At 41.3% G+C, this 15961-nt stretch overlaps 1 protein-coding gene across 3 annotated transcripts in view; it reads right to left on the minus strand.

Moving 5' to 3' along the window:
- The window catches only part of Sec15 (exocyst complex component Sec15), a 250812-nt gene that overhangs the window by 71831 nt on the left and 163020 nt on the right, over nt 1-15961 (minus strand). For all 3 annotated transcript variants that reach the window (XM_071683731.1, XM_071683732.1, XM_071683733.1), the window contains exon 10: nt 3619-3842. In XM_071683731.1, coding sequence (XP_071539832.1) covers nt 3619-3842 — 224 coding nt within the window. The remainder of the gene's footprint in view (nt 1-3618; nt 3843-15961) is intronic.

Raw genomic sequence — 15961 nt, forward strand, 5'->3', positions numbered from 1 at the left:
TCAGAAAGCAAGAATGTGTATGTTTGAAGGAATAGTGGTTCCAACAATGTTATATGGTTGTGAGGCATAGGCTATAGATAGGGTTGTGTGGAGGAGGGTGGATGTGTTGGAAATGAGATGTTTGAGGACAATATGTGGTGTGAGGTGGTTTGATCAAGTAAGTAATGAAAGGGTAATAGAGATGTGTGGTAATAAAAAGAGTGTGGTTGAGAAAGCAGAAGAGGGTGTATCAAAATGGCTTGGTCACATGGAAAGAATGCATGAGGAAACATTGACAAAAAGGATATATGAGTCAGAGGTGGAGGGAACGAGGAGAAGTGGGAGACTAAATTGGAGGTGGAAGGATGGAGTGAAAAAGATTTTGGGCGATCGGGGCCTGAACATACAGGAGGGTGAAAGGCGTGCAAGGAATAGAGTGAACTGGAACGATGTGGTATACTGGGGTCGACGTGCTGTCAATGGATTGAACCAGGGCATATGAAGCGTCTGGGGTAATCCAAGGAAAGTTTTGTGGGTCCTGGATGTAGAGAGGAGGTTGTGGTTTCGGTGCATTACACATGACAGCTAGAGTCACTTCATGTGCGGCGGGGTGACGGCAGGAATGGATGATGGCAGCATGTATGAATATGTGCAAGTGTATATATGTATATATCTGTGTATGTATATGTATGTATAAGTTGAAATGTATAGGTATGTATATGTTCATGTGTGGGTGTTTATGTATATACATGTGTATGTGGGTGGGTTGGGCCATTCTTTCGTCTGCTTCCTTGTGCAACCTCACTAACGCGGGAGACAGCAACAAAGTATAATAAAAAAAAACTGTTGAAATGTATAGGTATGTATATGTGCATGTGTGGGCGTTTATGTATATACATGCGTATTTGGGTGGGTTAGGCCATTCTTTTGTCTGTTCCTTGCGCTACCTCGCTAATGCGGGAGACGGCATTAAGTATAATAACTACATCAAACACTGTTCTACCTAATCATCTGAACAAGCACTGATAATTCTGAGCGTATAGTGTGTGTCCTTCTGTAAATTTAGGCACATTAGTAAACTTTATCTACTGTAAGGGGAGAGGAGACCTGCTCACTTTTCAAGATTATTCCTCTTGTGTTTATTACATAATAATATATGACATGACACGCGAGGAATGCTGGGAGTGGATCTGGCAGCGGATGGAACCATGGAAGCGGAAGTGAATCATAGGGTGGGGGAGGGGGCAAAAATCCTGGGAGCCTTGAAGAATGTGTGGAAGTTGTGTGGGGCCTGGATGTGGAAAGGGAGCTGTGGTTTCGGGCATTATTGCATGACAGCTAGAGACTGAATGTGAACGAATGAGGCCTTTGTTGTCTTTTCCTAGCGCTACCTCACACACATGAGGGGGGAGGGGGATGGTATTCCATGTGTGGTGGGGTGGCAATGGGAATGAATAGGGGCAGACAGTGTGAATTGTGTGCATGGGTATATATATATATGTATGTGTCTGTGTGTGTATATGTATGTGTACATTGAGATGTATAGGTATGTATATTTGCGTGTGTGGACGTGTGTATATACATGTGTATGGGGGTGGGTTGGGCCATTTCTTTCGTCTGTTTCCTTGCGCTACCTCGCAAATGCGGGAGACAGCGACAAAGCAAAATAATAAAATAATAAATATGATATGAATACAGCATAAAGTATTTCCTATTGAAAAGCCAGGTTTTTGGGAGGGCTTATTGCATGTATTTGTGTTAATAAGATAGACAGTTGCTTGGATAAAAAAAAAAAAAAAAAAAAGAGAAAAGAAATAGCCTCCAAGCATCATAATATTACCTTAATGAGTGGAAAAAATTCTGTAGATATTCACAATGGTATGCCATATTCTTATAATGAGATCCATAGTACAGCAGAAGACAAGGGACCTCTGTGCTAAGAAAACCAGAGGAAATACTGAAAGGAAAGTAAAAGCACATTTTGGGAACTTTCCCCACTGCCAGCATGGGAGGCCTATGTCTGAAGGCATGTCACTTGGGTCTCACCCTAAGTGCATGGTGGTGTTAATTTAGTACCTGCATTACATTGTATATTTATTGACATTTCACTCATATCTTTGTATGAAAATTAGAGTGAGAAATCTCCCCAAGCAACACAGTTCCCCACTCTATCTCATTGGAATTCAGTCCCCTACTTTATCCCACTTAAACATAGTCCCCCACTTTATCCAACCAGGACACACTCACCACTCTATCCCACTGAAGCTTTAGGTAAAATGGGTTTTACTGTGCAGTGCTCCTACAAAGCTCTGCTTTCCATTTCCTTTATTCCCTAAAGCCACTACAAACCTTTTCATTGTCTTCTGGCAATAAATGACAGGACATTCCACCTGCTGCTCATCTTAGTACATCCACATTCAACATCATCTCCACAGCACCAGTTAATCAAAACATAATTCATTAACATATAGGGATCCACACCCTCATTCATCCACACACAACTGTATTTGCAATTTTTTTCAAAATAAGTTTTCTTACATACACGTCTACACACGCTAATATACATACCTATACATCTCAAAATATACATATATATACACACACAGACATATACATATATACACATGTACATAATTCATAGTCTGCCCTTTTTAATTCCCATCACTACCCCGCCACACATGAAATAACAACCTCCTCCCCTTCATGTGTGCAAGGTAGCACTAGGAAAAGACAATAAAGGCCACATTTGTTCACACTCAGTCTCTAACTGTCATGTAATAATGCACCGAAACCATGTACATACATGTATATACATGTGTATGTGGGTGGGTTGGGCCTTTCTTTCGTTGCTTTCCTTGGGCTACCTCGCTAACGCAGGAGACAGCGACAAAGCAAAATAAATAAATAAACAAATGTCTGTGTATGTATATGTATGTGTACGTTGAAATGTATAGGCATGTATATGTGCGTGTGTGGACATGTATGTATATACATGTGTGGGTTGGGCCATTTTTTCGTCTGTTTTCTTGCGCTACCTCGCCAAAGTGGGAGACAGCGATAAAGTATAACAAATAAAAAAAAGTAAAAGTTTTCTTAATCACCATTCATCTCTAAGCACATAACTCCACAATCTTATGACTATTTTCACTTTCACCAGCAATCCATATCCCCTAATCATACCTTCACTTGCCACATTGTCCACTCTTACCTTCAGATTCCCTAACACCATGATTGCATCAAAACTCTCATTACCAGGCACATCGAGTAAAAATACTAACGCACCCCTCATCATCTACTTTCACTCTAACTCACATTAATCTTGAACTCACTTCCTTACACTCATGAACACAGTCTCACAGTTTCTCCATCTGAAATGCTGCTACCGCCTTCACTGTTGCTCACTCACTAACTCCAGACTTTAGCCCCTACATAGTCCTAAACCATTCTATCCCCTTCCCCTTCCAGGTTCCCTAATCAAACATAGACACTATCTCTGTGGTCAATTCATAAACATTCAGACACTCCAGCCTTAGACTTTGAGAATGCCTCACTTGACTCATTCCTCTGTTCATATTTTTGGAAACAATACAGGTGGGAAGGGTTTTCAAACCCCCTTTCTCCATCTGACCATCTACTTACCTTAAATTTAAATCTTCAGAAAACTCTAGGCAGGCAGCAATATAGATTTTCACCTCCCTGTACACCTTCGGGACCATTAGACTAAAAGGAAAACGCTTAGGGAAGGATGCCTGCTCTAGCACAGTGTCATGATATGGAAAAACCTCAGTGATACCACGATAATCTTCAGGTGTCTCAACTTGAATAGGATGATAGTTGTCCTTTTCAAATATATCCCTAAACACCTGAAATGTACATTTCTTATGAGAGTATAATCTTAACATATCTAACAAAATTCATGTCACAAAAAGTTCTTGACAATCACATGAATGTTAGTTCAAAGCAATGATGAAAAAAGTACATCATATATCTCTAAAAATTATCTATTGCTGCTTACACAATAATACTTACAAATATCAAAATTAAAAAAAAAAAAGGAATCTTTCTAATTTAGCTTAAGTTAAAAAGAATAACCTGCACTTACAAATGTTAAAGTTATGCAAGTTCAACAAACCCATGTTCTCCAAGGGAATATGATGAAAGAAATTTTAGGTGATACTATCAAAAGAAAGGTCATTTTTTCTTTTGAAAACATACACAACTTTATAATCTCTTAAACACTTGAAACAGTCTTCAAACTTTAACTTAGCACAGCATAAATGATTAAACATTTACGATGTGGACATCTGCACTCTTTCTTTTGCTACAATAACTTTTTACGGCTGATATGATTGTAAAGTTTTCAAAAGATCATGAATGCATTTCTTTTCCAGTACCTGTAGGTAACTTTCAAGATGAACACTGGGTGAAGAGAGTGGGAGTACTTACTTATGAGTTCACAGAACAAAATTTTGCCAAATAGCAGGATTAGCACATTGTGCTCACTAAAAGAAAATCTATAGATAAAAAGAATGAGTCATGTGAGTCATTTGTTATCAAGTTTTATGTGTGAGATGGAGAGACTGCAAGTTTGTAAACTGAATGCCTGCAACCCACATGTGAGTGAGGGTCAAAGAGAAGATTGAAGCTTGGGCCAAAGGAGTGAAACTGTCACTGAAGTACTGGTTCCCTGTGCAGCCATCACTAATCAAGGGGAGTTATAATGCTGTTCTTTTTACTACCATATACTTGATATGCTTTTCTAAGTATTTCTCACATACATTCTTCAAAGCAAACACCTGATCCACACATCCTCTATCACTTCTGAAACCACACTGCTCTTCCCCAATCTGATGCTCTGTACATGCCTTCACCCTCTCAATCAATACCCTCCCATATAATTTACCAGGAATACTCAACAAACTTATACCTCTGAAATTTGAGTACTCACTCTTATCCCCTTTGCCTTTGTACAATGGCACTATGCACGCATTCTGCCAATCCTCAGGCACCTCACCATGAAACATACATACATTAAATAACCTTACCAACCAGTCAATAATACAGTCACCCCCTTTTTTAATAAATTCCACTGCAATACCATCCAAACCTGCTGCCTTGCCGGCTTTCATCTTCCGCAAAGCTTTTACTACCTCTTCTCTGTTTACCAAATCATTTTCCCTAACCCTCTCACTTGCTTTGAAGAATGTATGTGAGAAATACTTAGAAAAGCAAATGGATTTGTATGTAGCATTTATGGATCTGGAGAAGGCATATGATAGAGTTGATAGAGATGCTCTGTGGAAGGTATTAAGAATATATGGTGTGGGAGGCAAGTTGTTAGAAGCAGTGAAAAGTTTTTATCGAGGTTGTAAGGCATGTGTACGTGTAGAAAGAGAGGAAAGTGATTGGTTCTCAGTGAATGTAGGTTTGCGGCAGGGGTGTGTGATGTCTCCATGGTTGTTTAATTTGTTTATGGATGGGGTTGTTAGGGAGGTGAATGCAAGAGTTTTGGAAAGAGGGGCAGGTATGAAGTCTGTTGTGGATGAGAGAGCTTGGGAAGCGAGTCAGTTGTTGTTCGCTGATGATACAGCGCTGGTGGCTGATTCATGTGAGAAACTGCAGAAGCTGGTGACTGAGTTTGATAAAGTGTGTGAAAGAAGAAAGTTAAGAGTAAATGTGAATAAGAGCAAGGTTATTAGGTACAGTAGGGTTGAGGGTCAAGTCAATTGGGAGGTAAGTTTGAATGGAGAAAAACTGGAGGAAGTAAAGTGTTTTAGATATCTGGGAGTGGATCTGGCAGCAGATGGAACCATGGAAGCGGAAGTGGATCATAGGGTGGGGGAGGGGGCGAAAATCCTGGGAGCCTTGAAGAATGTGTGGAAGTTGAGAACATTATCTCAGAAAGCAAAAATGGGTATGTTTGAAGGAATAGTGGTTCCAACAATTTTGTATGGTTGCGACGTGTGGGCTATGGATAGAGTTGTGCGCAGGAGGGTGGATGTGCTGGAAATGAGATGTTTGAGGACAATGTGTGGTGTGAGGTGGTTTGATCGAGTAAGTAATGTAAGGGTAAGAGAGATGTGTGGAAATAAAAAGAGCATGGTTGAGAGAGCAGAAGAGGGTGTTTTGAAATGGTTTGGGCACATGGAGAGAATGAGTGAGGAAAGATTGACCAAGAGGATATATGTGTCGGAGGTGGAGGGAACGAGGAGAAGTGGGAGACCAAATTGGAGGTGGAAAGATGGAGTGAAAAAGATTTTGAGTGATCGGGGCCTGAACATGCAGGAGGGTGAAAGGCGGGCAAGGAATAGAGTGAATTGGATCGATGTGGTATACCGGGGTTGACGTGCTGTCAGTGGATTGAATCAGGGCATGTGAAGCGTCTGGGGTAAACCATGGAAAGCTGTGTTGGTATGTATATTTGTGTGTGTGGACGTGTATGTATATACATGTGTATGGGGGTGGGTTGAGCCATTTCTTTCGTCTGTTTCCTTGTGCTACCTCGCAAACGCGGGAGACAGCGACAAAGCAAAAAAAAAAAAAAAATACTTGATATATTACCAATGTAAGAAAAGAAATATTGCCCAAACTTTTCTTCTATGCCTTATTGTTTTTCTGCCTTAATGAGCTAGTATCTGCAACAAACAAGCAATGGCTTCATTTGCACTCATCCACTCTCTTGGAGTCATGTATCATGTACTGAAACCAGTGCCTACTATTCACAGCCAAGCCCCACAGACTCTCCTTCATTGACCTATACCACTTCACCTGCCCAAGTTCAGCCAACTGACAGTTCATCGCCCGCCTCTTATAACATATTTGTCTATTTCATACTATCCAATGCATGAGAAATTTCGTATGACAGGGAATGCAAGGAGAATGAATTGTGGTATTGTACAGTGGGTGAAATGCAATACTTTGATAATGTTCGGGTATGCAAAAAGAATATAAAATGGGCAGTTCAAAAGGAGCTTGTATGATAGTACAATTAAAAAGGTTGGTGTGAGAGGCAAATCACCAGTGACATGAAGAAACAGAGTGAAAGAGTACCACAGGAGAGAAATGGGGAAGAATGTATGGAATGGTGCATGTAAGGGAGGCACGTGGGGACAGAGATAAGTGGAGACTCTCTTGATAAGAGTGTTCAAGCTCTGATAACTTCAAAGCTTCCTTCAATCCATCCTTCCATCTTTTCAGATGTTAGATATATATGACAACAAATAAAAGTGACTGACCCTTCTATCTATCCATCAACACCTCTGACTCCCATTCCCTCTGGGAACTCCCATCACGAGGAGTGGCCAAGGCAAAAGAGTCTCCACTTATCCCTGTCCTTACATGCCTCCCTCGCATACACCATTCCAAGCATTCTTACCCATTTCTCTCCTTACAGTACTCTTCCACTCTATCTATGTCACAGATGGTACTCCTCTCACACCAACCTCTTTAATTGTACCATAATACCTTGTAAACTCCCTGTCTTACATTCTTTCCACATACCCGAACAACCTTAAATTATTACATTTCAACCATTTTAACACTCTACAGCTCATTTCCATTGCATTTCCTACCATACGAAATCTCTCATACATCCCCCTCATTATTTTCTTCATTCCACCTAGTCATACCACATGCTCCATTCAAAAAACCTATTTCCACTGATGAACTCTTGACCTCTGTGACTCATCCCCAGTTCATGTTTTGGTTGCATTAATCAGGGTTAGGAGTACAATGCTGTCCTTTAATAATTTCTTCACCTTCATACTTACATCTCTACCCTTCATTATTCTATTAAGGGACCTGGATCCAATGACTCCTCTAACCAGTTCTGCTCTCTCCTTCATGCTGCCTTTCATATGATACCAAGTACTTTATCTACAATGGGATTGCTTACTTATGAAATGATTTACCAATTAAGAGTGACTGCAAGCAGTACCAGGGATACAAGAAGAACTTGATAAATAATTTGCTTCAAGCCCACAACTGACATTATTTGTGCCTCCTTAGTTATTTGAAGAGTTTACCAGTGCTTCCTTTTTGAAACACCTGTATGCTTTTCTACTGTTCCCGTACTAATCTGTGCATTCTGGCATTTATCACTGCAAACGGCCACGAATGGAACCAATGATCTGTTGTTTGAATCCTTTTGCATCCCTTTGTGTATCTGGAAGGTAGTAGTTGGTAGGCAGCCAACAACCAAGCAGATATATCACCAGTGCTATCTTTTTGGGTAACAGGAGGGTTAGTGACAGCTGTGTAGCTGTCTTTTCTTTCTACCTCATCCAAACATGTACTACTGGCAATCTGTTCACAAACATACAATCTCTCCCTGTCATACATAATACTTGACAACAATTAACTCACATGGCTCATTTTTCATAACTAGATTTTCTTGTGATGAGCACTATGTGCTAGCCCTGCCTTTTGGGAAAATGGTAGGAGCATTATACAGAAGTAGTAAGTAGGAACATTTAGGCAGGAGCTTTAGGTAAAAACATGAGACAGAAGTAGTAGGTAGGAACATTAAGCAGTAGCAGTGGGTAGAAGTAGTCAGAAGGAACACTATGTAAGAGCCTCTGCAAACTGTCCTAGAGTTGCTCTATGCCAGTGGCCTGTTAAGGGTGAGGCCCTAATGGTTAAGAGGAAGAACTGGAGTTCATAAGTTCTGGAGACTCTACTACCATGGCCACCCCCTTGAAGGAGTTCCAGGTGGGAACAGGCATCCGAGATATAGATAAATACATAGTTCGTATATCAACTATTACCTTTTCCACACTCAACTAGGCCTCATAACTAACCTTCAACACCATGTCCACCTATACCTGCATGTTTGCAGTGATAATGTCTTCATAATTAGGAGCACTCACATGAATCTAATGCTAAAAAATATCATGAACGAGAGATAAAAATGGAACTAGGGGTGGGCAGGATGAGAATAAGGAATGAAGCCCTATCTCTTACATGTTACAGTGCTGGACAACATGTATATCATGCACAAGTACAACATCCTCTGCTTCTTTTGTTTAAAGACTTAGATTAATAATGTACCTCAAATGTACTATGTTTCTTGAAAGTCTATATACATTTTTTGGTGAAAATCTGCTTGCGAAATCCTCCTTGGAGCTTAACCTCCCTCATCCCAATAAATCCTATAGTAAAATGTGACTCACAATCCAGTGATTCTCTTAACCTGTGTTATCCACAATCACATCCACAATGTTATGTGGGGACCAGGTGCACTCTGTATTACCAGAATGTGACTTTTTCATATTAGTTTATTGCTTCCTACACCAATTAGATAGCATCGAAGCAGAAGAATGGCATCACTTGCTCACATCTGTTCTTTAGGTGTCATGTACATGCACCTAAACCACATCCCAATCAACAGCCAAGCCCTGAAGACCATTCCATAGTTCCCCCTGCATCTACTTCATATGACCTGGATCAGCCTTCTGACAGTACCTCACCCCACGTATAACAGATTGCTCCAATTCTCTTGATCTTTAGTAAGCCTCCTATCCTACATTCAAGCCCACTCCATCCTTCTATAACAGAAAGAGACATAAATGAAGCTAATGATCAACTAAAGAAAAATTCCACACTACAGCCAGATTGAATTTCAGCAATATTCATAAAAAACTAAGAAAACAACAGCTAAATCTCTCACGATACTAATAAGACAAATCAAAGACCAATCAAGCTCAGCAGATATACACAAGATGGCATACATAGCACCAGCACATAAAAGGCAAAATTAGTTGCTTACAAAACAATACAGACCAGTCATGTTAATGTCACACATAAAGTACTTTCGAGAGTAATAATCACATACTGGAACAAAAGACTCATAAATGAAAGCTATCACAGTTCTGTGCCTGAGAGAAGCACACAGATGAAATCTACTTGCTTTCTATAATTAATAAAAAGAAAGCAGTTGAGAGAGCAAATGAGGTCGTGTTGAAATGGTTTGGACATATGGAGGGAATGAGTGAGGAAAGATTTACAAAGAGGATATGTGTATCAGAGGTGGAGGGAACAAGGAGAAACAGGAGACCAAATGGAAGGTGGAGGGATGTAGCAAAAAGATTTTGAGCAATCAGGGCCTGAACATGCAGGAAAACAAAAGGTGTGCATGGAATAGAGTGAACTGGAACAATGTGGTATACTAGGGGCAACGTGCCATCAATCCAGGGTAAACCATGGAAAGGTTTCAGAGGCCTGGATGTGGACAGGAGTGGTTTTGGTGCATTATGCATGCCAGCTTGTGCAGGGATGTGAGTGGATGTGGCCTTTCTTCCTTTGCTGTCTGGCACCACCTTGTTGACACAGGAAAGAATGAGTGAGGAAAGATTGACAAAGAGGATAAATGTGTCAGAGGTAAAGGGAACAAGGAGAAGCGGGAGACGAAACTGGAGGAGGAACGATGGAGTGAAGAAGATCTTGAGCGATCGGGGCCTAAACATACAGGAGGGTAGGAGGCGTGCAAGGAATAGAATGAATTGGAACGATGTGGTTTACCAGGGTCAACGTGATGCCAATGAACTGAACCAGGGCATGTGAAATGCCTGGGGTAAACCAAGGAAAGGTCTATGGGGCCTGGATGTGGATAGAGAGCTGAGGTTTTGATGCATTACACATGACAGCTAAAGACTGAATGTGAACAAATGTGGCGTGTTTTTGTCTGATTTTCCTGGAACGACCTTGCTGAAGCAAAGGGTAGCGATGTTACTTCCTGTGTGGCAGGGTAGCAACAGGAATGGATGAAGGCACACAAGTATGAATATGTTTTATTATACTTTGCCGCTGTCTCCCGTTTAGTGAGGTAGCACAAGGAAAAAGATGAAAGAATGACTGTGTATATATATATATGTGTATGTATACGTATGTATATGTTGATTGGTATATGTAAGTATATGTGTGTATATGGGCATTTATGTATATATATATATATATATATATATATATATATATTTTTTTTTTTTTTTTGCTTTGTCGCTGTCTCCCGCGTTTGCGAGGTAGCGCAAGGAAACAGACGAAAGAAATGGCCCAACCCACCCCCATACACATGTATATACATACGTCCACACACGCAAATATACATACCTACACAGTTTTCCATGGTTTACCCCAGACGCTTCACATGCCCTGATTCAATCCACTGACAGCACATCAACCCCGGTATACCACATCGCTCCAATTCACTCTATTCCATGCCCTCCTTTCACCCTCCCGCATGTTCAGGCCCCGATCACACAAAATCTTTTTCACTCCATCTTTCCACCTCCAATTTGGTCTCCCTCTTCTCCTCGTTCCCTCCACCTCCGACACATATATCCTCTTTGTCAATCTTTCCTCACTCATTCTCTCCATGTGCCTAAACCATTTCAAAACACCCTCTTCTGCTCTCTCAACCACGCTCTTTTTATTTCCACACATCTCTCTTACCCTTACGTTACTTACTCGATCAAACCACCTCACACCACACATTGTCCTCAAACATCTCATTTCCAGCACATCCATCCTCCTGCGCACAACTCTATCCATAGCCCACGCCTCGCAACCATACAACATTGTTGGAACCACTATTCCTTCAAACATACCTATTTTTGCTTTCCGAGATAATGTTCTCGACTTCCACACATTCTTCAAGGCTCCCAGAATTTTTGCCCCCTCCCCCACCCTATGATCCACTTCCGCTTCCATGGTTCCATCCGCTGCCAGATCCACTCCCAGATATCTAAAACACTTCACTTCCTCCAGTTTTTCTCCATTCAAACTCACCTCCCAATAGACTTGACCCTCAACCCTACTGTACCTAATAACCTTGCTCTTATTCACATTTACTCATAACTTTCTTCTTTCACACACTTTACCAAACTCAGTCACCAGCTTCAGCAGTTTCTCACATGAATCAGCCACCAGCGCTGTATCATCAGCGAACAACAACTGACTCACTTCCCAAGCTCTCTCATCCCCAACAGACTTCATACTTGCCCCTCTTTCCAAAACTCTTGCATTCACCTCCCTAACAACCCCATCCATAAACAAATTAAACAACCATGGAGACATCACACACCCCTGCCGCAAACCTACATTCACTGAGAACCAATCACTTTCCTCTCTTCCTACACGTACACATGCCTTACATCCTCGATAAAGACTTTTCACTGCTTCTAACAACTTGCCTCCCACACCATATATTCTTAATACCTTCCACAAAGCATCTCTATCAACTCTATCATATGCCTTCTCCAGATCCATAAATTCTACATACAAATCCATTTGCTTTTCTAAGTATTTCTCACATACATTCTTCAAAGCAAACACCTGATCCACACATCCTCTACCACTTCTGAAACCACACTGCTCTTCCCCAATCTGATGCTCTGTACATGCCTTCACCCTCTCAATCAATACCCTCCCATACAATTTGCCAGGAATACTCAACAAACTTATACCTCTGTAATTTGAGCACTCACTCTTATCCCCTTTGCCTTTGTACAATGGCACTATGCACGCATTCCGCCAATCCTCAGGCACCTCACCATGAGTCATACATACATTAAATAACCTTACCAACCAGTCAACAATACAGTCACCCCCTTTTTTAATAAATTCCACTGCAATACCATCCAAACCTGCTGCCTTGCCGGCTTTCATCTTCCGCAAAGCTTTTACTACCTCTTCTCTGTTTACCAAATCATTTTCCCTAACCCTCGCACTTTGCACACCACCTCGACCAAAACACCCTATATCTGCCACTCTATCATCAAACACATTCAACAAACCTTCAAAATACTCACTCCATCTCCTTCTCACATCACCACTACTTGTTATCACCTCCTCATTTGCGCCCTTCACTGAAGTTCCCATTTGCTCCCTTGTCCTACGCACTTTATTTACCTCCTTCCAGAACATCTTTTTATTCTCCCTAAAATTTAATGATACTCTCTCACCCCAACTCTCATTTGCCCTTTTTTTCACCTCTTGCACCTTTCTCTTGACCTCCTGTCTCTTTCTTTTATACGTCTCCCACTCAATTTCATTTTTTCCCTGCAAAAATCGTCCAAATGCCACTCTCTTCTCTTTCACTAATATTAGACTCTTACTTCTTCATCCCACCACTCACTACCCTTTCTAATCAACCCACCTCCCACTCTTCTCATGCCACAAGCATCTTTTGCGCAATCCATCACTGATTCCCTAAATACATCCCATTCCTCCCCCACTCCCCTTACTTCCATTGTTCTCACCTTTTTCCATTCTGTACTCAGTCTCTCCTGGTACTTCCTCACACAAGTCTCCTTCCCAAGATCACTTACTCTCACCACCCTCTTCACCCCAACATTCACTCCTTTTTTCTGGAAACACATACAAATCTTCACCTTAGCCTCCACAAGATAATGATCAGACATCCCTCCAGTTGCGAGGTAGCGCAAGGAAACAGACGAAAGAAATGGCCCAATCCACCCCCATACACATGTACATACATACGTCCACACACGCAAATATACATACCTACACAGCTTTCCATGGTTTACCCCAGACGCTTCACATGCCTTGATTCAATCCACTGACAGCACGTGAACCCCGGTATACCACATCGATCCAATTCACTCTATTCCTTGCCCTCCTTTCACCCTCCTGCATGTTCAGGCCCCGATCACTCAAAATCTTTTTCACTCCATCTTTCCACCTCCAATTTGGTCTCCCACTTCTCGTTCCCTCCACCTCCGACACATATATCCTCTTGGTCAATCTTTCCTAACTCATTCTCTCCATCTGCCCAAACCATTTCAAAACACCCTCTTCTGCTCTCTCAACCACGCTCTTTTTATTTCCACACATCTCTCTTACCCTTACGTTACTTACTCGATCAAACCACCTCACACCACACATTGTCCTCAAACATCTCATTTCCAGCACATCCATCCTCCTGCGCACAACTCTATCCATAGCCCACGCCTCGCAACCATACAAGATTGTCGGAACCACTATTCCTTCAAACATACCCATTTTTGCTTTCCGAGATAATGTTCTCGACTTCCACACATTCTTCAAGGCTCCCAGGATTTTTGCCCCCTCCCCCAACCTAAGATCCACTTCCGCTTCCATGGTTCCATAAACTGCCAGATCCACTCCCAGATATCTAACACACTTTACTTCCTCCAGTTTTTCTCCATTCAAACTTACCTCCCAATTGACTTGACCCTCAACCCTACTGTACCTAATTACCTTGCTCTTATTCACATTTACTCTTCACTTTCTTCTTTCACACACTTTACCAAACTCAGTCACCAGCTTCTGCAGTTTCTCACATGAATCAGCCACCAGCGCTGTATCATCAGCGAACAACAACTGACTCACTTCCCAAGCTCTCTCATCCCCAACAGACTTCATACTTGCCCCTCTTTCCAAAACTCTTACATTCACCTCCCTAACAACCCCATCCATAAACAAATTAAACAACCATGGAGACTCCTCTTTCCAAAACTCTTGCATTCACCTCCCTAACAACCCCATCCATAAACAAATTAAACAACCATGGAGACATCACACACCCCTGCCGCAAACCTACATTCACTGAGAACCAATCACTTTCCTCTCTTCCTACACATACACATGCCTTACATCCTTGATAAAAACTTTTCACTGCTTCTAACAACTTGCCTCCCATACCATATATTCTTAATACCTTCCACGGAGCATCTCTATCAACTCTATCATATGCCTTCTCCAGGTCCATAAATGCTACATACAAATCCATTTGCTTTTCTAAGTATTTCTCACATACATTCTTCAAAGCAAACACCTGATCCACACATCCTCTACCACTTCTGAAACCACACTGCTCTTCCCCAATCTGATGCTCTGTACATGCCTTCACCCTCTCAATCAATACCCTCCCATATAATTTACCAGGAATACTCAACAAACTTATAACTCTGTAATTTGAGCACTCAATATATATATATATATATATATATATATATATATATATATATATATATATATATATATATATGTATATATATATATTTCCATAGCCAGAGGTTGAACCATTATGTGACATTCATTTTTTCATTCATTTTCAAGCTAGAAGTTTCAGTTTTCTAAATTGTTTCTTACATTTTTCATATGTATATATATGTATGTGTGTGTGTGTGTATATGTGCGTATGTATGTGTATGTGTGTGTATGTGTATATGTATATATATATGTATATTATCCCTGGGGATAGGGGTGAAAGAATACTTCCCACGTATTCCTCGCGTGTCGTAGAAAGCGACTAGAGGGGATGGGAGCGGGGGGCCGGAAATCCTCCCCTCCTTGTATTAACTTTCTAAAATGGGAAACAGAAGAAGGAGTCACGCGGGGAGTGCTCATCCTCCTCGAAGGCTCAGAGTGGGGTGCCTAAATGTGTGTGGATGTAACCAAGATGTGAAAAAAGGAGAGATAGGTAGTATGTTTGAGGAAAGGAACCTGGATGTTTTGGCTCTGAGTGAAACGAAGCTCAAGGGTAAAGGGGAAGAGTGGTTTGGGAATATCTGGGGAGTAAAGTCAGGGGTTAATGAGAGGACAAGAGCAAGGGAAGGAGTAGCAATACTCCTGAAACAGGAGTTGTGGGAGTATGTGATAGAATGTAAGAAAGTAAATTCTCGATTAATATGGGTAAAGCTGAAAGTTGATGGAGAGAGGTGGGTGATTATTGGTGCATATGCACCTGGGCATGAGAAGAAAGATCATGACAGGCAAGTGTTTTGGGAGCAGCTGAATGAGTGTGTTAGTGGTTTTGATGCACGAGACCGGGTTATAGTGATGGGTGATTTGAATGCAAAGGTGAGTAATGTGGCAGTTGAGGGAATAATTGGTATACATGGGGTGTTCAGTGTTGTAAATGGAAATGGTGAAGAGCTTGTAGATTTATGTGCTGAAAAAGGACTGATGATTGGGAATACCTGGTTTAAAAAGCGAGATATAC

Source organism: Panulirus ornatus, chromosome 37, assembly GCF_036320965.1.
Source record: "Panulirus ornatus isolate Po-2019 chromosome 37, ASM3632096v1, whole genome shotgun sequence".
In the NCBI taxonomy this organism is placed as follows: domain Eukaryota; kingdom Metazoa; phylum Arthropoda; class Malacostraca; order Decapoda; family Palinuridae; genus Panulirus; species Panulirus ornatus.